We start from the raw sequence: 21,975 nt of genomic DNA, 5'->3' as shown, positions 1-21,975 counted from the left end.
ATTAGCCTGAAGGTTTTACAAATATTTAACCCATGAAAAGTGTTGAAAACAGCTTGGATTACATCTCTTAACTTGGAGTGCAAGAAAATATCGGTTCTGCAATATATCGCGATATTTCATTTCACAATACTGTATCGATATTAAAAAGTACTGTATGGATATTTTTAGGTACTCAGTTAAGATACAGGAAGGTGGAAGTTCCTGCTTGGCATTGCTGCCTGTCGCACTTCCTCCAGTGCCCATGGGTCAGCCACAGGGTCAGCTGCAGGGTCAGCTGCAGGGTCATCAGCAGTGAGAGGGACGTCTCCCTGTCACCCCCTGCAGCTGGTAGCTGTTACCCCCTGTGGCTGTTGTTGGGGTTAGGTGTTCTTTCCCCAGCACCTGTCCTTCCTTCTGAGCCAGAGCCAGAAGCTGCCTTTTTCCACCTCCTCAGAAAGCTCTTTCATAGCCTTCCTCAGCTTCCTCCCTGCCACTCCTGCATCCCTTAGTAGCTGCGTCGTGGGCAGCCCCACAAAGCCGCGGCAGCCGACCTCCACTGGGTAGATGGTAGTCTTCCAGCCAGCCTCCTGACACTCAGCGGCCAGATCTGCGAACTTGGCCCTCTTACACTCAAACGCAGCCTCGATCTCCTCCTCTGATGGAACTGCGAGTTCATTGAGGTACACTGCTTTTGCTGATTCGGACCATACGACAGTGTCGGGGCGAAGAGGTGTGGTGGTAATCTTGGTGGGAAATTGGAGCTGTCTGTCAAGGTCAACCCTCATGTCCCACCTTTGACCGGGGAAAAAGGCCTTGGTCTCTCTCTTGGCCTGGTGGATCTTGGCCCTCCCCCTTCTGTGACAAAGCTGGTGTGGTCTGCTGCAGGTAGCTGTTTACTGCCCTGACGATATCCTTCCAGCACAGGATCTGAAACTGTATTTTGTGATATAACATTAGATCCTGTTATGATCAAATAAAAATGTGTTTTTATAGTAGGTTAAAGTGAAAAAATAATAGATGATATAAATGAAGTTGTGCTGGAAAAAACAGAACCCAAATATGGGTATAGTAAACATTTGTTTATATAGTATATAAAGGCCAAATCAAAAGGACTGAAAAATGGACAAAATAGGCTCAGACCACTAAGGGTTAATATTGGAATGTTTCTGCAACAGAAGGGACATTGGGACTGTTATTTTATTTGCTTTATTTTTTTAATACAACTTGGTTAAATTATTTCAGTGTGTGTATCAGTACTTTTGAACATTTTGAGCACAGTTTCAACAATACAGTGATAATAACGATAACTGTGATAATTTTGGTCACAATAACCATGATCTGAAATGTTCATATGGTTACATCCCTGCATGAGGTAGATATCAGTAAATGGAAAATAACAGTTGTGTTCATGTAAGAGTCACACTAGGATTGACCTGTTCCACAGTTACACAGGGCATTCAAAAACAATATATAATAATAATAATAATGATAATAATAATAATAATAATAATAATAATAATAATAAAGAAAACACAGAATGACTTCCCAGACTGCATAATAAAAGGAGTGCACGTCAGGATTTCTTGTCCGTAAACCATTTATTTGAAGATTTCTCTGGTACCAACCAAGGTTTGAACAGTTTTTGGTTTTTCATTCTAGTTTAGTTTTATTTAGTTTGGACTTTTTTTTCTCTAATTCGGTTTGTTTTAATTAGTTTTTAGAGCAGGTTGGATAGTTTTTATTAGTTTTAATTTTTTTGTAAATGCTTAGTTTTAGTTTAGTTTAGTTTTGTTGTAGTTTAGTTTTAGTGTAGTTGTGGTTTAGTATTAGTTTAGTTGTAGTTTAGTTGTAGTTCAGTTGTAGTTCAGTTGTAGTTCAGTGGTCTCTTTTCTCTTCTTCTCTGTGCTCCTATTCAAATCAATCCCAGACAGGACTCTGCTGCTTTAGTCTCCATGTTTCCAGGTAGAGTGGGGACCAGAAGACGACTGGAAACCACAAGTGAACACAAGTGACGGAGCAAAAAGTGTCGTATGGAGACAGCACAGAAAACTGAGAGAGACAAAGAAATCCATTTAACATCAATCTGACACTGACAAAGACCAAAACCAAGGGAATTTGATTCATAATTTTTTATCTGTTTTAGTTAGTTTTGTAAACACACAATACAGTTTCAGTTAGTTATGTTTTTTTTCTTTTAATTATAGTTTTATTTATTTCAGTTAATGAAAATGTTTTTACAATTCTAGTTTTGGTCATTTCGTTAGTTTTGGTTAACAATAATAACCGTGGTACCAACAACAGAACTATTTACTGCACAGATGTGGGTGGAATGGTTCTATGAGAGCAGCATCAGTGGTGTTCATCCTAAACCAGTCTTATATAAGGTCTTTATTAATCACAGACACTGAGCGTTCGTTCCAGTCGTTCTGCCGTCTGTTGTTCTTTTGGGTTCTGACGTGTGTTTATCCTGTTTATCGTTTGTTATTCCAGATGTTTGACACTAAAGAGCAGAACACTTCCTGAGTGGGATTCTCTGAGTCTGAGAGTAAACAGCACATCCTGGTGTTCTCCTGTGTATGTGTTTGTGTGTGTGTGTATGTGTTTGTGTGTGTGTGTGTGTTTGTGTGTGTGTGTGTGTGTTTGTTGCAGATATCAGATCCACACAGGCCTGCAGCATTCCATCATCAGGCCCAGCCAACCCAGCTGTCTGCCCTCACACATGGACACACTGCCACAGCGGCTGCAGCAGCTGGGATACAGCACACACATGGTGGGCAAGTGGCACCTGGGATTCTACAGGTGAGACCCACTGGGGACAGCCCACCCACTGGGGACCACCCACGCACTGGGGACACAACCCACCAGGGACAACCCACCAGAGACAGACAGCCCACTGGGGACAACCCACCAGGGACAGCCCACCCACTGGGGACACAACCCACCAGAGACAACCCACTGGGGACAGCCCACTCACTGGGGACAAACAACTCACTGGGGACAGCCCACCCACCCACTGGGGGGACAGCCCACCCACCCACTGGAGACACAACCCACCAGGGACAACTCACTGGGGACAGACAACCAGGGACATGTTGACAGTAAAACGCACAGATGTTGACATATATGTGTATTTGTCATGACAAAAACAAGCTGTTGTCCTATTGGGGCGTCACATCTTCTGGAATAGACGTCCATTTTAGCCAGTAATTAGCAAATTTGTCCAAATTATGGTTTAAGCAGAATGTTAGTTTTTCCATATTGTATATTTCTTGAATAATTCCAATCCATTCCTTCTTTTTTGGGGGCTCTTCACTCAGTCGTTTTCTTGTTATGGTTTTTTCTACAGGCTGCCGTCATTCTATTAATCAGGTATTTGTCTCTAGAATTGACTGTGGGGGGTAGATTTCCAAGAGTCTGTGTTCATTTTCATATTATTATGTGTGTTTCTGCGTTTCTGTGTTTGTTCCAGGAAAGCGTGTTTGCCCACCAGGAAGGGTTTTGACTCTTTCTTTGGTTCTTTGACAGGAAGTGTGGACTACTACAGGTAAACTACAGACCAACACTAGACTGACAGGAAACACATGACCTCTGATAAACACGTGTGTGTGTGTGTGTGTGTGTGTGTGTGTGTGTGTGTGTGTGTGTGTCCAGTTACGGCTCATGTGACGGCCCAGGGGTCTGTGGTTATGACCTCCATGATGACGAGGGCGTGGCCTGGGGATACGAAGGGAAGTACTCCACCACCCTGTTCACCCAGAGAGCACGCAAAGTCCTGGAGGGACACCAGCCAACGGAGAGGCCCCTGTTCCTGCTGCTGTCCCTGCAGGTGGACACAAACAACACAAACAACAACAAACAAACAACACAAACAAACAATGCAAACACCAGCCAACGGAGAGGCCCCTGTTCCTGCTGCTGTCCCTGCAGGTGGACACAAACAACACAAACAAACAACACAGACAACCGAAACAATACAAACAATACAGACAACACAAACAACAACACAATACAAACAATACAGACAACACAAACAACACAGACAACAACACAGACAACACAGTCAACACAAACAACACAGAAAACACAAACAACACAAACAACACAGACAACACAGTCAACATAAACAACAACACAGACAACACAGTCAACACAAACAACACAGACAACAACACAGTGAACACAGACAACACAAACAACAACACAAACACAGACAATACAAACACCAGGATTCAACGTGTCCACAGTCTCTTGTCCATGTGTGTGTGAGTTCCACAGTTCTGATGTGAGTAGAACCATATCTGAGCTCAGACTTCCACAGAGCTGCTGTTTGTCAGTAGATGCAGGAGTCCAGACTCCAGCTCAGTCAGTAAACATGTGGGCTGACGCTGCCTTGGTTTATGTGGGAAAAACATGGACGCCACATTTAAGTGTGTGTTTGTTTGGCCGCTGACAAACAGTGTGAACGGATTTAGAAACAGTACGTGAACTCAAACCATGTCCTTAAAACAAGCCTTCGAGAAAATGTCACCGCCACCAAACCTCCTGTTGTATTAGAGCAACATTTGTGCGCTGTTGACATTTGATGCGAACCAAATCAAGCTGAGATCGAGGTTTTAGAAACAGATCTGACCTGCAAATGGACAGAACAGACAGTGTTCCCAGAATATTTAAGTAGTCTGCACTAAAAAAAAAACAGTAGCCTGCACAGCTTTGCATGTTAAGTTATTGTGGGGTGTAACGCGCTGCCGTGCACCACAGGTGTGCTTCACCTGGAGGGGGTTGGGGGCATGCCCCCCTAAGAAAATGTTGATAATTTGGTGTTATTTGGTGATCTCTGGTGCATTTTAATTGTGTAATATTACTTATTTCTAGCACTTGTATTGTCTTGAGATTTGTGTATTTAAGTACAGTTTCCATCAAAATGTGACACTGAAAAATACACAATGTAATGGAGCTCTTTTAAGTACACAATGTTCATCCAAACTGCACTTTCACCAGCAGTATGTGTCTGGTCTCTTATGCTGCGTTTCCACTACGTGGAACCAGCTCAACTCAGCTTGGTTCGGCTCGGCTCGACTCAGTATTCCTGCAGACCATTTCCATTACAAGATACTACCGACTTTACAGTACCTGGTCGTCATAGCGATGTGGCGCATTATTTCTGTGTCATCTGCTCTGGAATATGTGTGTGTCTGGTCTCTTAGTAAACCTCTGTAGTATGCTGTCTGGCATGTAACATAACTGCATGTTTAGCATAGATGTGGCGTAGAGGCTGGTGGAGGCTCTGAAAAATAAAATATCAATTATATAGCAGCTCAGAACATTACTGAAAATGGCTAAATTAGATCTATATGGCAGGACCCAGAATATTTTCTAAGTCTGGACATGAAAAAATATTTGGCAGAATTTTGTCATTTCACTCGTTCATAAAAGTTAATAGAACAAATACAAAAGATCTGTGAAATGTGTACATTCATGACCTGAGATTTATTTTGGTAATTTTAGTGGAGAGAACAGTAGTTTCAAGCATAGCTCCAGATGTATTGTGGGTAAATACCTGTTCTCTGCTTCTGTATTAAACCAAACAGTGTCTGCTGGCCTTTCATGATCTCTTGCTTGCTCTTGGAAGACATTGTCTGACATAAAACAATCCATTTATTCAGAGTTTTACTCTCATCAGCACCATTTCGATTCCCACCCTTAGTGCACGCTCCAAGCAGACTTCTTTCGTTGTCTTCTTTGACCAATTTGCAGTAGAAAGCTACACGGAGCGCGCTCAGCTGTTTCCGGAGACTTGGAGTGCTTCAGGATCATTCAGTTCACACTTTGGCCAAAACAAAGATGGCGTTGTGTGAAGTAAAAGTTGAGAAGATGACGAACAAAAAATTGCAATTATTTCAACTTTTAAACTGTGTCGTCTCAAATCGGTAAGAATATTTAATTTAAATTATTAAAAAGTAACCTGCAGACAGGAGGGTGGCAATCTGCGATTCAGCAGGCGCTCTGGAAACACTGAACAGAGTGGGTGGAACCAGACAAACAGCACACGTGGAACACATGGACTGAAGCTGCAGAAGCATGAGGGACGGTTCAGGACTATGGGCCCTTCTAGACCTGAATGGGGGACGGTTCAGGACTACGGGCCCTTCTAGACCTGAATGAAGGACGGTTCAGGACTACGGGCCCTTCTAGACCTGAATGAGGGACGGTTCAGGACTACGGGCCCTTCTAGACCTGAATGGGGGACGGTTCAGGACTACGGGCCCTTCTAGACCTGAATGGGGGACGGTTCAGGGCTATGGGCCCTTCTAGACCTGAATTAGGGACGGTTCAGGACTATGAGCCCTTCTAGACCTGAATGAGGGACGGTTCAGGACTACGGGCCCTTCTAGACCTGAATGGGGGACGGTTCAGGACTACGGGCCCTTCTAGACCTGAATGGGGGACGGTTCAGGACTACGGGCCCTTCTAGACCTGAATTAGGGACGGTTCAGGACTACGGGCCCTTCTAGACCTGAATGAGGGACGGTTCAGGACTACGGGCCCTTCTAGACCTGAATGAAGGACGGTTCAGGACTACGGGCCCTTCTAGACCTGAATGAGGGACGGTTCAGGACTACGGGCCCTTCTAGACCTGAATGAAGGACGGTTCAGGACTACGGGCCCTTCTAGACCTGAATGGGGGACGGTTCAGGACTACGGGCCCTTCTAGACCTGAATGGGGGACGGTTCAGGACTACGGGCCCTTCTAGACCTGAATGGGGGACGGTTCAGGACTACGGGCCCTTCTAGACCTGAATGGGGGACGGTTCAGGACTACGGGCCCTTCTAGACCTGAATGAGGGACGGTTCAGGACTACGGGCCCTTCTAGACCTGAATGAGGGACGGTTCAGGACTATGGACCCTTCTAGACCTGAATGAGGGACGGTTCAGGACTATGGGCCCTTCTAGACCTGAATGAGGGACGGTTCAGACTATGGGCCCTTCTAGACCTGAATGGGGGATGGTTCAGGACTACGGGCCCTTCTAGACCTGAATGAGGGACGGTTCAGGACTACGGGCCCTTCTAGACCTGAATGAGGGACGGTTCAGGACTATGAGCCCTTCTAGACCTGAATGAGGGACGGTTCAGACTATGGGCCCTTCTAGACCTGAATGAAGGACGGTTCAGGACTACGGGCCCTTCTAGACCTGAATTAGGGACGGTTCAGGACTACGGGCCCTTCTAGACCTGAATGAGGGACGGTTCAGGACTACGAGCCCTTCTAGACCTCAATGGGGGACGGTTCAGGACTACGGGCCCTTCTAGACCTGAATGGGGGACGGTTCAGGACTACGGGCCCTTCTAGACCTGAATGGGGGACGGTTCAGGACTACGGGCCCTTCTAGACCTGAATGAGGGACGGTTCAGGACTACGGGCCCTTCTAGACCTGAATGAGGGACGGTTCAGGACTACGGACCCTTCTAGACCTGAATGAGGGACGGTTCAGGACTACGGGCCCTTCTAGACCTGAATGAGGGACGGTTCAGGACTATGAGCCCTTCTAGACCTGAATGAGGGACGGTTCAGACTATGGGCCCTTCTAGACCTGAATGGGGGACGGTTCAGACTATGGGCCCTTCTAGACCTGAATGGGGGACGGTTCAGGACTACGGGCCCTTCTAGACCTGAATTAGGGACGGTTCAGGACTATGGGCCCTTCTAGACCTGAATGAGGGACGGTTCAGGACTATGAGCCCTTCTAGACCTGAATGAGGGACGGTTCAGGACTACGGGCCCTTCTAGACCTGAATGGGGGACGGTTCAGGACTACGGGCCCTTCTAGACCTGAATTAGGGACGGTTCAGGACTACGGGCCCTTCTAGACCTGAATGGGGGGCGGTTCAGGACTACGGGCCCTTCTAGACCTGAATTAGGGACGGTTCAGGACTACGGGCCCTTCTAGACCTGAATGAAGGACGGTTCAGGACTACGGGCCCTTCTAGACCTGAATGGGGGACGGTTCAGGACTACGGGCCCTTCTAGACCTGAATGGGGGACGGTTCAGGACTACGGGCCCTTCTAGACCTGAATTAGGGACGGTTCAGGACTATGGGCCCTTCTAGACCTGAATGAGGGACGGTTCAGGACTACGGGCCCTTCTAGACCTGAATGAGGGACGGTTCAGGACTACGGACCCTTCTAGACCTGAATGAGGGACGGTTCAGGACTACGGGCCCTTCTAGACCTGAATGGGGGACGGTTCAGGACTACGGGCCCTTCTAGACCTGAATGAGGGACGGTTCAGGACTACGGGCCCTTCTAGACCTGAATGAGGGACGGTTCAGGACTACGGACCCTTCTAGACCTGAATGAGGGACGGTTCAGGACTATGGGCTCTTCTAGACCTGAATGAGGGACGGTTCAGGACTATGAGCCCTTCTAGACCTGAATGAGGGACGGTTCAGACTATGGGCCCTTCTAGACCTGAATGGGGGACGGTTCAGACTATGGGCCCTTCTAGACCTGAATGGGGGACGGTTCAGGACTACGGGCCCTTCTAGACCTGAATTAGGGACGGTTCAGGACTACGGGCCCTTCTAGACCTGAATGAGGGACGGTTCAGGACTATGAGCCCTTCTAGACCTGAATTAGGGACGGTTCAGACTATGGGCCCTTCTAGACCTGAATGAAGGACGGTTCAGGACTACGGGCCCTTCTAGACCTGAATTAGGGACGGTTCAGGACTACGGGCCCTTCTAGACCTGAATGAGGGACGGTTCAGGACTACGAGCCCTTCTAGACCTGAATGAGGGACGGTCCAGGACTACGGGCCCTTCTAGACCTGAATTAGGGACGGTTCAGGACTATGGGCCCTTCTAGACCTGAATGAGGGACGGTTCAGGACTATGAGCCCTTCTAGACCTGAATGAGGGACGGTTCAGACGATGGGCCCTTCTAGACCTGAATGGGGGACGGTTCAGGACTACGGGCCCTTCTAGACCTGAATTAGGGACGGTTCAGGACTACGGGCCCTTCTAGACCTGAATTAGGGACGGTTCAGGACTACGGGCCCTTCTAGACCTGAATGGGGGGCGGTTCAGGACTATGGGCCCTTCTAGACCTGAATTAGGGACGGTTCAGGACTACGGGCCCTTCTAGACCTGAATGAAGGACGGTTCAGGACTACGGGCCCTTCTAGACCTGAATGGGGGACGGTTCAGGACTACGGGCCCTTCTAGACCTGAATGGGGGACGGTTCAGGACTACGGGCCCTTCTAGACCTGAATGAAGGACGGTTCAGGACTACGGGCCCTTCTAGACCTGAATGGGGGACGGTTCAGGACTACGGGCCCTTCTAGACCTGAATGAGGGACGGCTCAGGACTACGGGCCCTTCTAGACCTGAATGGGGGACGGTTCAGGACTACGGGCCCTTCTAGACCTGAATGGGGGACGGTTCAGGGCTACGGGCCCTTCTAGACCTGAATTAGGGACGGTTCAGGACTACGGGCCCTTCTAGACCTGAATGGGGGACGGTTCAGGACTACGGGCCCTTCTAGACCTGAATGAGGGACGGTTCAGGACTACGGGCCCTTCTAGACCTGAATGAGGGACGGTTCAGGACTACGGGCCCTTCTAGACCTGAATTAGGGACGGTTCAGGACTACGGGCCCTTCTAGACCTGAATGAGGGACGGTTCAGGACTACGAGCCCTTCTAGACCTGAATGAGGGACGGTTCAGGACTACGGGCCCTTCTAGACCTGAATGGGGGACGGTTCAGGACTACGGGCCCTTCTAGACCTGAATGGGGGGCGGTTCAGGACTATGGGCCCTTCTAGACCTGAATTAGGGACGGTTCAGGACTACGGGCCCTTCTAGACCTGAATGAAGGACGGTTCAGGACTACGGGCCCTTCTAGACCTGAATGGGGGACGGTTCAGGACTACGGGCCCTTCTAGACCTGAATGGGGGACGGTTCAGGACTACGGGCCCTTCTAGACCTGAATGGGGGACGGTTCAGGACTACGGGCCCTTCTAGACCTGAATTAGGGACGGTTCAGGACTACGGGCCCTTCTAGACCTGAATGAGGGACGGTTCAGGACTATGAGCCCTTCTAGACCTGAATTAGGGACGGTTCAGACTATGGGCCCTTCTAGACCTGAATGAAGGACGGTTCAGGACTACGGGCCCTTCTAGACCTGAATGAGGGACGGTTCAGGACTACGGGCCCTTCTAGACCTGAATGAGGGACGGTTCAGGACTACGAGCCCTTCTAGACCTGAATGAGGGACGGTTCAGGACTATGGGCCCTTCTAGACCTGAATTAGGGACGGTTCAGGACTATGGGCCCTTCTAGACCTGAATGAGGGACGGTTCAGGACTATGAGCCCTTCTAGACCTGAATGAGGGACGGTTCAGACTATGGGCCCTTCTAGACCTGAATGAGGGACGGTTCAGGACTATGAGCCCTTCTAGACCTGAATGAGGGACGGTTCAGGACTATGAGCCCTTCTAGACCTGAATGAGGGACGGTTCAGACTATGGGCCCTTCTAGACCTGAATGGGGGACGGTTCAGGACTACGGGCCCTTCTAGACCTGAATTAGGGACGGTTCAGGACTACGGGCCCTTCTAGACCTGAATGAGGGACGGTTCAGGACTATGAGCCCTTCTAGACCTGAATGAGGGACGGTTCAGACTATGGGCCCTTCTAGACCTGAATGAAGGACGGTTCAGGACTACGGGCCCTTCTAGACCTGAATTAGGGACGGTTCAGGACTACGGGCCCTTCTAGACCTGAATGAGGGACGGTTCAGGACTACGGGCCCTTCTAGACCTGAATGAGGGACGGTTCAGGACTATGAGCCCTTCTAGACCTGAATGAGGGACGGTTCAGACTATGGGCCCTTCTAGACCTGAATGAAGGACGGTTCAGGACTACGGGCCCTTCTAGACCTGAATTAGGGACGGTTCAGGACTACGGGCCCTTCTAGACCTGAATTAGGGACGGTTCAGGACTATGAGCCCTTCTAGACCTGAATGAGGGACGGTTCAGACTATGGGCCATTCTAGACCTGAATGAAGGACGGTTCAGGACTACGGGCCCTTCTAGACCTGAATTAGGGACGGTTCAGGACTATGAGCCCTTCTAGACCTGAATGAGGGACGGTTCAGGACTATGGGCCCTTCTAGACCTGAATTAGGGACGGTTCAGGACTACGGGCCCTTCTAGACCTGAATTAGGGACGGTTCAGACTATGGGCCCTTCTAGACCTGAATTAGGGACGGTTCAGGACTACGGGCCCTTCTAGACCTGAATGAGGGACGGTTCAGACTATGGGCCCTTCTAGACCTGAATTAGGGACGGTTCAGGACTACGGGCCCTTCTAGACCTGAATGAGGGACGGTTCAGGACTATGAGCCCTTCTAGACCTGAATGAGGGACGGTTCAGGACTATGGGCCCTTCTAGACCTGAATGGGGGACGGTTCAGACTATGGGCCCTTCTAGACCTGAATGAGGGACGGTTCAGACTATGGGCCCTTCTAGACCTGAATTAGGGACGGTTCAGGACTACGGGCCCTTCTAGACCTGAATGAGGGACGGTTCAGACTATGGGCCCTTCTAGACCTGAATTAGGGACGGTTCAGGACTACGGGCCCTTCTAGACCTGAATGAGGGACGGTTCAGGACTATGAGCCCTTCTAGACCTGAATGAGGGACGGTTCAGACTATGGGCCCTTCTAGACCTGAATGAAGGACGGTTCAGGACTACGGGCCCTTCTAGACCTGAATTAGGGACGGTTCAGGACTACGGGCCCTTCTAGACCTGAATGAGGGACGGTTCAGGACTACGGGCCCTTCTAGACCTGAATGAGGGACGGTTCAGGACTATGAGCCCTTCTAGACCTGAATGAGGGACGGTTCAGGACTATGAGCCCTTCTAGACCTGAATGAGGGACGGTTCAGACTATGGGCCCTTCTAGACCTGAATGAAGGACGGTTCAGGACTACGGGCCCTTCTAGACCTGAATTAGGGACGGTTCAGGACTACGGGCCCTTCTAGACCTGAATTAGGGACGGTTCAGGACTATGAGCCCTTCTAGACCTGAATGAGGGACGGTTCAGGACTACGGGCCCTTCTAGACCTGAATGAGGGACGGTTCAGGACTATGAGCCCTTCTAGACCTGAATGAGGGACGGTTCAGGACTATGGGCCCTTCTAGACCTGAATGAGGGACGGTTCAGGACTATGGGCCCTTCTAGACCTGAATTAGGGACGGTTCAGACTATGGGCCCTTCTAGACCTGAATGAGGGACGGTTCAGACTATGGGCCCTTCTAGACCTGAATTAGGGACGGTTCAGGACTACGGGCCCTTCTAGACCTGAATGAGGGACGGTTCAGGACTATGAGCCCTTCTAGACCTGAATGAGGGACGGTTCAGACTATGGGCCCTTCTAGACCTGAATGAGGGACGGTTCAGACTATGGGCCCTTGTAGACCTCAGTCTGTGGATTCATGTTGACTTTATTTTTGTTTTTACAGCTGAACAGTTGGTCTCAGTCTGCTGTCTTCTCATACACTGAACTATTTTAACACAGAGTTAACTTCTGTATGAGTCAGTGTCTTTACATTTATAGAGTAATGTTTTAGAAAACTTTACTGTGTGTGTGTGTGTGTGTGTGTCTTTCAGCCTCATACAAAGGTTTGTTCCAATGTGTCAGTTTGTACAACACCATGTAATCCAGGGCTCTGAAACTCATGTTCTTTCAGGTTCCACATTCAGCCCAGTTTGATCTGCAGTGGGCCAGACCAGTAAAATAATATCAGAATAACTTATAGATAATGACAACTCCATGTTTTTTATATGCAAAAAATAAGATTAAATTATGAATTCATTTACATTTTACAAACTATCCAAACAAAAAAAGATGTGAATAACCTGGAAAAAAATGAAATTTCTGAATAAAAATAAGACATAATATGAAAAATCTGATCAATATTCTGCCTCAACTCATAATTTCTACATGTGCAATACAGATCAGATCTACCAAGACACAAAACAGACAGATGATTGTTAAAATTACACTTATTTTTTTTAGGACATTTCAGGTTGTTCATGTTTGTTCAGATTATTCATGTTTTATTATTAAAGGATATCAGAGTTTAATGTTCTTTGCAATAAATCAAAGAGAAGAAATTGGTGTTGCCATTATTTGATGATGATGTCATATTATTTTTTTCACATTAAACCAAGAAGAACATGTGGAGTCATTATTTCTAGGTTATTAAGCTGTTATTTTTGAGTTTGACACCCTTGACTCTTAATATTTTCTGCACTTTGCAAATTCATCCTGCGGGCCGGATTGGAACCTTTGGTGGGCCAGTTCTGGCCCCCAGGCCGCATGTTTGACACCTGTGCACAGACCTGTGCATAGACAAATTTTTATGCGCAAGTTATATTCACGCAATTTGAGGGTCAGTGGAAAAGAGACCAGTGTGATGTTAAACACCACCATAGGTCAATAACTGATAAATAAATTGTGCCAAATACCTTCCAAGTGTCCAAAGCTGTCATTAAAGGATGGTCTTGTGTTTGCAGGCGGTCCACACTCCTCTACAGCCCCCCAAGTCTTACATCTACCCCTACCGAGACATGGCTAACGTCGCCAGGAGAAAATTTGCAGCCATGGTTTCCACAGTGGACGAGGCGGTGCGTAACGTCACCTACGCCCTGAGAAAGTACGGCTACTACAAGAACAGCGTCATCATCTACTCCACCGATAACGGAGCCCAGCCCTTCACAGGAGGAAGCAACTGGCCCCTCCGAGGCCGCAAGGTGTCAAGGGGGGGTGGGAATCTGTTACTGTCTCACGATTGGATTGGATTCTGATTTTTGGGGCTTCGTTTCGATTCAAAATTGATTTTTGATTTGATTTATAATGATTTAGAATTATGATTTATAATGATTTCTGCTTCAATCTGTAGGTGTGCAAAGGATCCCCATGATCTACTCCAGTCTAGCCACTAATCGCTAACACTAAAACTAACCCTAGCTGCTAACCATGCTAGCTGCTAATCGCACTAGCCGCTAATCGCTAACACTAAACCTAACCCTAGCTGCTAACCATGCTAGCCGCTAATCGCTAACACTGAACCTAACCCTAGCTGCTAACCATGCTAGCTGCTAATCGCGCTAGCCCCTAATCGCCAACACTGAACCTAACCCTAGCTGCTAACCATGCTAGCTGCTAATCGCGCTAGCTGCTGATCGCTAACACTGAACCTAACCCTAGCTCCTAACCATGCTAGCCACCAATCGCACTAATTGCTAACCCTAATGCTAATCGCGCTAGCTGGTATTTGCTAACACTAACCCTAGCCGCTAACCACACTAGCCACTAATTGCTAACCCTCACCACTAATTGTGCCAGCTGCTAATTGCTAACACTAAACCTAACCCTAGTCGCCAACCACGCCAGCCGCTAATTGCTAACCCTAACCGCTAATCGCAATGTTAAACCTAACCCTAGCTGCTAACCACGCTAGCTGCTAATCGTGCTAATCACTAACCCTAACCGCTAATCGCGCTAGCCGCTAATCGGTAGCACTAAACCTAACCCTAGCCACTAACCACGCTAGCCACAAATCGCTAACCCTAACCGCTAATAGTGCTAGCTGTAAATCGCTAACCCTAGCCGCTAATCGCACTAATGGCGTGGATTTGTTTTATTTTTTAAAATCAATTTGGGACATTTTAATTCGATTCTAAATCGTAGTAAATGAGAATCACGATTGTTTTATGAATGGATTTTATGGCACAGCCTTAATGAGGAGTGGGCGGAGTCACCTCTGGGTCTGATAACAGGGACAGGACTGACTGTGACTTGTGTTTTCAGGGCACGTACTGGGAGGGCGGTGTGCGGGGCGTGGCCTTCGTTCACAGCCCTTTACTGAAGCGCAGGAGGAGGGTTTCCACAGACCTGCTGCACATCACAGACTGGTTTCCAACACTGGTGGGACTGGCCGGAGGAAACATCAGCCAGGTCGGACTCATCTCCAGTGTGTCTGCTGTGCTTTGGGTTTACGGGTCTGTGTGGGGTTTTTATCGGCCAGTTCAAGATTATTATTGGAAACTAACGAAACGGCCAAAACTAGAATTGTAAAAACATTTTCATTAACTGAAATAAATAAAAACTATAATTAAAAGAAAAAAACATAACTAACTGAAACTGTATTGTGTGTTCACAAAAGTAACTAAAACAGATAAAAATTATGGATAAAATTCCCTTCGTTTTTGTTTTTTTGTCAACGTTGGATTGATGCAAAATCGATTTCTTTGTCTCTCTCAGTTTTCTGTGCTGTCTCCATACGACACTTTTTGCTCCGTCACTTGTGTTCACTTGTGGTTTCCAGTCGTCTTCTGGTCCCCACTCTACCTGGAAACATGGAGACTAAAGCAGCAGAGTCCTGTCTGGGATTGATTTGAATAGGAGCACAGAGAAGAAGAGAAAAGAGACAACTGAACTACAACTGAACTACAACTGAACTACAACTGAACTACAGCTAAACTACAGCTAAACTACAACTGAACTACAACTGAACTACAACTGAACTACAACTAAACTACAACTAAACTACAACTGAACTACAACTAAACTACAACTGAACTACAACTGAACTACAACTGAACTACAACTGAACTACAACTGAACTACAACTAAGCATTTAGAAAAAATGAGAGCTAATAAAAACTATCAAACCTGCTCTAAAAATGAATTAAAACGAACTGAATTAGAGAAAAGAGTCCAAACTAAATAAAACTAAACTAGAATGAAAAATCCAAAACTGTTAGAACCTCTGGTACTCATCTCAGGTACTCAAACACATCACATGAACAGTCTTGGCTACAGTCTGAACACAACTGGACTCATCCTGAAACACAGTGCCTCCATTCCCAGAGGAACTGTGTTATTACCTCCACCAGGAGGTGTTGTGAGCCCTTTGCTCTGTGTGTTTGTTTGTTTGTTTGTTTGTTAGCAAGTTAAAGGTGTGGTCTGAGATTTTTTCTGGAACATTTTTTACTATATTCTTTCAAATCCCCTTCACGCCCCGATTACAACTTATTAATTAAATGCTCTAACACAAAAATAAAAAAATCGTTCACCTGTGGACAGGACTGAAAAAACTCCATCCAGTCATACTGAGCGCCCACTGGAAATGATTGAACGGTGACATGTCTATCAAACTAAACCCCCCCCCCCCCCCCCGTTCGTACCCCTCTTTGAATATGAAGTGCGTTCCCAGAGGCTGGAAACCCTTGGACAGGAAGCGTAGCCCGAACCTGGATGTATTAGTTCTATTAGGATGGAAAGTTCACTGGTAAACTGTTAAGTCACAACATAAACCAGTAGGAAATGGAACATTAGTCCCACAGGTCTGAACTGGGGCTGTTCTGGACGAGCGGGGGGGTGGGAGGAAACTGAAGGAGGTATGACTGGATATGCCAGCCGGAGGCTCAGCTGGGGCTGTAGTTGGCCTTGGAGCCCCAGGCGGGGTCAAAGCCGGAGCCGGGGTCCAAGGCCAACTACAGCCCCAGCTGAGCCTCCGGGACCGGAGCAGAGCCTCATCTGGTGAACTGTTGCCGTGAAGCACTCGTGAACCCTCGGGAAAAAGCATTGTGTGTGCCAGTACTCCGGAGGCGTGGCTTCAGAGGGACATCTGAAGAAAGGGGGTTGGACTTGAGTATTGAGTATTTTCAAAATGTAGCTGCTGGAACTGTTTTTCTAAGATCTCAGACCCCACCTTTAACTCCAAAAGTTAAGGATGGATTTTCAGGAAATTTTCAGGAAATGTTGATACTGGCACAAGGAAGAAATGATTACATTTTGGTGGTGATCGGGGGGGGGGGGTACGGTTTTGGTGGCGGTCTGCGCCCTCTGAGTGCTTATCTTGTTCTTTATTGCTGTTGGTGTGCTGGGTGGTTTTCACTTCCACATTCACACTCCCTCTCTCTCTCTCTCTCTCCTTGTGTGTATTCTCTGTCCTGCTCTCCTCTCAGAGCCCAGGTCTGGACGGCTTTGACGTCTGGTCCACCATCAGCGAGGGCAAAGCGTCTCCACGAAAGGAAATCCTCCACAACATCGACCCTCTGCACAAACCACCTGCACCCACCACAGCCTGGACCAGCAGCACAGAGGGAGACGCCGGTAACCATGGCAACACAACACCTGTAAAGACCCAAACGTCCACCTTTAACCCTTACAGACCCAGACGTCCACCTTTAACCCTTACAGACCCAAACGTCCACCTTTAACCCTTAAAGACCCAGACGTCCACCTTTAACCTTTACAGACCCAAACGTCCACCTTTAACCTTTACAGACCTAAACGTCCACCTTTAACCCTTACAGACCCAAACGTCCACCTTTAACCTTTACAGACCCAAACGTCCACCTTTAACCCTTACAGACCCAAACGTCCGCCTTTAACCCTTACAGACCCAAACGTCCACCTTTAACCCTTACAGACCCAAACGTCCACCTTTAACCTAAACCATCCACTGCTCAGATATTATCCAAACCTGTCCATGGTTTTAGTTCGATTCTGGTTAAATCTAGTTCAATATTATCTGCAGTGGGTTAATAATAAGCATTAGAATGTGAAAATATTCCTGACAACATCATGTGATATTTTTTATAAGGGGAAAACATTCTTGTCATCCTTAGTTGACCTCAGTGACATTAAAGTGTGGGACAAACACTGGACCTGAACACACTGTTATAGCAAATAACCTCAAACATGCCAAATGTCCAGAGGAGGATCAGCTGACCTGTGTTTTTTCTTCCATTTGACAGTAATTCAACCAAAGGGCACCGTGTTGAAAAAGACACTCAAGAAGAAGAAAAAGAAGAAGAAGAAGAAAATTCTGAGGCTGCAGCCCAAGCAGAAGTCCGCCTTCAAAGTCAAGACCTCCAACAAACCTCATGGATTTTCCCATCATGCCCCTAAAACCAAACCCAAACCCAAACTGAACCTCAAACCCAACACCGAAGCATCTCCTCAGCAGAAGACCTCGACCAGTCACAGGCCCCGCCCCAAACAGAACACCCACGGCGACCGGAACGCGTTGGCGTCGGGAACATCTCAGCCCAAAACTCCACCTCAGAAACGACTGGGCTTTAAATCCAAATCTAAGAGAACTTTACCCCAAAGCCAGAACCTGTCAGAGTCTGATCAGACAAAACCCAGACCAGACCAAGTCCAGTTCAGACTCAAATCCAAGTCCAGACGGACCTTAACCCGGTACCGGAACACGACCCAGGCTGGGACGGCCCCGCCCAGACCGCGGCCCACGCCCCCCCCATCGGTGTGGGACACATTGGTCCAGGCCGCCATCAGGGTGGGAGACTGGAAACTGCTGACCGGAGACCCGGGTCACGGAGACTGGGTCCCCCCACAGGTACCGACCCGCCACAGGTCCAGACCAGGGTTCTAATAGTTCTGGATGTTTCATTCTAGTTTAGTTTTATTGGTTTGGACTTTTTTATAAAATCTAATTCAGTTTGTTTTTAGAGCAGGTTTGATAGTTTTTATTAGTTTTCATTTTTTTCTAAATGCTTAGTTTAGTTTTAGTTTAGTCGTCTCTTTTCACTTCTTCTCCGTCGTATTCAAATAAATCCCAGACAGGACTCTGCAGATGAGGCTGAATGTGGCATGGTTCGAATAGTTTTGGATTTTTCATTCTAGTTTAGTTTTATTTAGTTTCGACTTTTTTTTTTCCCTAATTCAGTTCGTTTGAATTCGTTTTTAGAGCAGGTTTGCTACTTTTTTTAGTTTTCATTTTTTTCTAAGTGCTTGGTTGTAGTTTTTTCATATCTTTTATCTTCCTCACTGTTGTATTCACATAAATCCCAGACAGCAGGGCTCTCAAACTCATTTTCTTTCAGGTTCCACATTCAGTTTGATTTGCTCTACAGTGGGCCGGACCAGTAAAATAAGAACAGAAAAACCTAGAAATAATGACTTTGTTTTTGTGCAAAAAAACAAAACAAAATTTCAAACTAGAAAAGCACTCGGAGAGCCCACACCTCCGCCAAGGCTGATCAGTGCCCCCCCCCCCCCCCATCACCACCAAACACCAAAATTTAATCATTTGTTCCTTGTCCCAGTATCAACATTTACTGATATTTTTAATCCAAATCCGTCTTTAACTTTTTGAGTTATCTTGCTAACAGATAAACAAACCAGTGCCAGCAAAAGCATAACCTCCTTGGCGGAGGTAATTATGAAAATAGTTACTTTTATAAACTTTCCAAACCTAAAAAACTGAAATTTCTTGAGAAAAATCAGTGCAATTTTAACAATCTTCTTCCTCCACTTCTCATTAGTCCATGTGCATTCTGGATCAGATCTGCAAAGACACTAAACACTGAGGAACAGGAAGAAAAGAGTTCAAACTGGACTGAATTTAATACAGACATTTCAGGTTGGACACATTTGTTCAGGTTAGTCACATTTTATTGGTACAGGAGAGTTTGGAAATGGAAAGAGTTTCAGAATTTGATGTTATTTTTTTGCACTAAAACAAAGACAAAAATTTGAAGTCGTCATTATTTATAGACGCAATGTAATATTATTTTTTTCCCATCAAACCCAGTTGTAAATCTGCAGTCATTCTTTTGTGTGGGTTCTTCTGCTGTTATTATTTAACTGTAGATCAGATTAGTCTGGATGTGGAACCACAACTAAAATGAGTTCCACAGCCTGGACTGTGGAATTTATACACTTCAATTCATCCCAGGGGTCGGACTGGAACCTTTGGGGGGACGCATTTGGGCCCCGGGACACATGTTTGAGAGTCCTGGTGTAAAGGACTGTGCTGCTTTCTCCCAACTTTAGTCTCCATGTTTCCAGGTAGAGTGGGGACCAGAAGACGACTGGAAACCACAAGTGAACACAAGTGACGGAGCAAAAAGTGTCGTATGGAGACAGCACAGAAAACTGAGAGAGACAAAGAAATCGATTTCGTATCTATCCAACATTGACAAAGACAAAAACGAAAGGAATTTTATCTATAATTTTTATCTGTTTTAGTTAGTTTTGTAAATACACAAATACAGTTTCAGTTAGTTATCGTTTTTTTCTTTTAATTATCATATATTTTATTATATTGTATAGTATATTTTTATTTATTTCAACGAAAATGTTTTTTCAATTGTAGTTTTGGTCATGTCATTAGTTTTCGTTAACGGTAATAACCTTGGTTTGGCGTCTTTACCTGTGCCTTCCATCCCTCAGGTCCTTACCTCTCTCCCCGGTCGTTGGTGGAACCTGGAACGTGCGTCCTACAAAAGCCCCAAACTCAAAAGCGTCTGGCTGTTCAACATCACCGCAGACCCGTACGAGCGGCAGGACCTGGCGGACCAGAGGCCCGACGTGGTCCGACAGCTGCTGGACCGGCTGGCCTACTACAACCGGACCGCCGTACCGGTCTACTTCCCCCCCGACGACCCCCGAGCCAACCCGGACCACCACAGAGGAGCCTGGGTGCCCTGGGTGGACGAGGACGAGGACCCCGAAGGGAAATACCACGGAGTGTACAAGAAAAGGAAGTACAGCAAGAAGAAGAAGAAGAAGACCAAGGGCCGACTGTGCAAACTGCAGTCGTTCTTCCTGAAACTGAACACCAGGATGATGTCGAGCCGGATCTGACGTCCCACATGGACAGCCGTTAGATTTACACGACCTTATCCTTCCTTGGACATCAGAACTGTCCAACTTATACTGAAATGGACCCCAGTCTGTTTGTGTTCTAACAGGGCTCTGGGATCCAAAACAATAAGGACTAATGTCACAATACAGTTGGATATTATGGGATAGATATCAGTGCATTGGTTCATTTGGGTTCAGTTCTTATCTTTGTTTCTAAAATGACTCACAGATGGTTTGGACTGAATTTGGATCAACACTGATGAATTTTTTTTTTTTTTTTTTTATCCATGACTCGGATTTTAAATGTTTTAACTCTAAATTGATAAAATATTATTCCTGCTCTTTTGTACTCACCTTAAAACCCCTCTAGTCACCCAAAAACTACTCAAAAATCACCAAAATTCACCTAAAAATTACACAAAAAACACCTAAAAGTTACTCAAAAACCACCTAAAAATTACACAAAAACCACCTAAGAATTACTCAAAAACCACTTAAAAATCACACAAAAACCACCTAAAATTACTTAAAAACCACCTAAAATTACACAAAAACCACCTAAAAATTACTCAAAAATCACCTATAAATAACACAAAAATTACCTCCAAACCACCTGAAAATCACCCCAAAATTACCCCAAAACCACCAAAAAATCATCCACAAACCACCAAAAAAATCACCGAAAAACCACCTAAAAATCACCCCAAAATTACTCCAAAAACTCCTAAAAAATCATCCAAAAATCACCCCAAAACCACCTAAAAATTACTCAAAAACCACCTAAAAATCACCTAAAAATTACCCCAAAAACCACCAAAAAAATCACCCAAAACCACCCAAAACACCACCCAAAAAAACCCCACCTAAAGTCACCCAAAAACCACCTAAAAATTGTTTATAAACCACCTAAAAATTACTCAAAAACTACTTAAAAATTACACAAAAACCACCTAAAAATTACCCCAAAAACCACCAAAAAAATCACCCAAAATCACCTAAAATCATCCAAAAACCACCTAAAAATTACTCAAAAACCACTTAAAAATTACACAAAAACCACCTAAAAAATTACTCAAAAATCACCCAAAAATTACCCCAAAACCACCAAAAAAATCACGCAAAACCACCTAAAAATCACCCAAAAAACACCTAAAAACCACCCAAAACACCACCCAAAAAACCCCCACCTAAAATCACCCAAAAACCACCTAAAAATTGTTCATAAACCAGCTAAAAATTACTCAAAAACCAGTTAAAAATTACACAAAAACCACCTAAAAATTACTCAAAAATCAC

At 46.2% G+C, this 21,975-nt stretch overlaps 1 protein-coding gene across 4 annotated transcripts in view; it reads left to right on the top strand.

Annotated features, from left to right (window-relative positions):
* The window catches only part of LOC115436560 (arylsulfatase I-like), a 33,713-nt gene extending 12,565 nt beyond the window's left edge, over positions 1-21,148 (top strand). For all 4 annotated transcript variants that reach the window (XM_030159427.1, XM_030159426.1, XM_030159428.1 and 1 more), the window contains exons 4-11: positions 2,629-2,778; positions 3,449-3,523; positions 3,631-3,805; positions 13,569-13,805; positions 14,866-15,012; positions 17,028-17,175; positions 17,823-18,427; positions 20,266-21,148. In XM_030159427.1, coding sequence (XP_030015287.1) covers positions 2,629-2,778; positions 3,449-3,523; positions 3,631-3,805; positions 13,569-13,805; positions 14,866-15,012; positions 17,028-17,175; positions 17,823-18,427; positions 20,266-20,679 — 1,951 coding nt within the window. In that variant the 3' untranslated portion in view covers positions 20,680-21,148. The remainder of the gene's footprint in view (positions 1-2,628; positions 2,779-3,448; positions 3,524-3,630; positions 3,806-13,568; positions 13,806-14,865; positions 15,013-17,027; positions 17,176-17,822; positions 18,428-20,265) is intronic.
* The last annotated feature ends 827 nt before the right edge of the window (positions 21,149-21,975 follow it).

This window comes from Sphaeramia orbicularis, chromosome 17 (assembly GCF_902148855.1).
Source record: "Sphaeramia orbicularis chromosome 17, fSphaOr1.1, whole genome shotgun sequence".
NCBI classification, from domain to species: domain Eukaryota; kingdom Metazoa; phylum Chordata; class Actinopteri; order Kurtiformes; family Apogonidae; genus Sphaeramia; species Sphaeramia orbicularis.
This window is presented reverse-complemented; position numbering and strand designations above follow the sequence as displayed.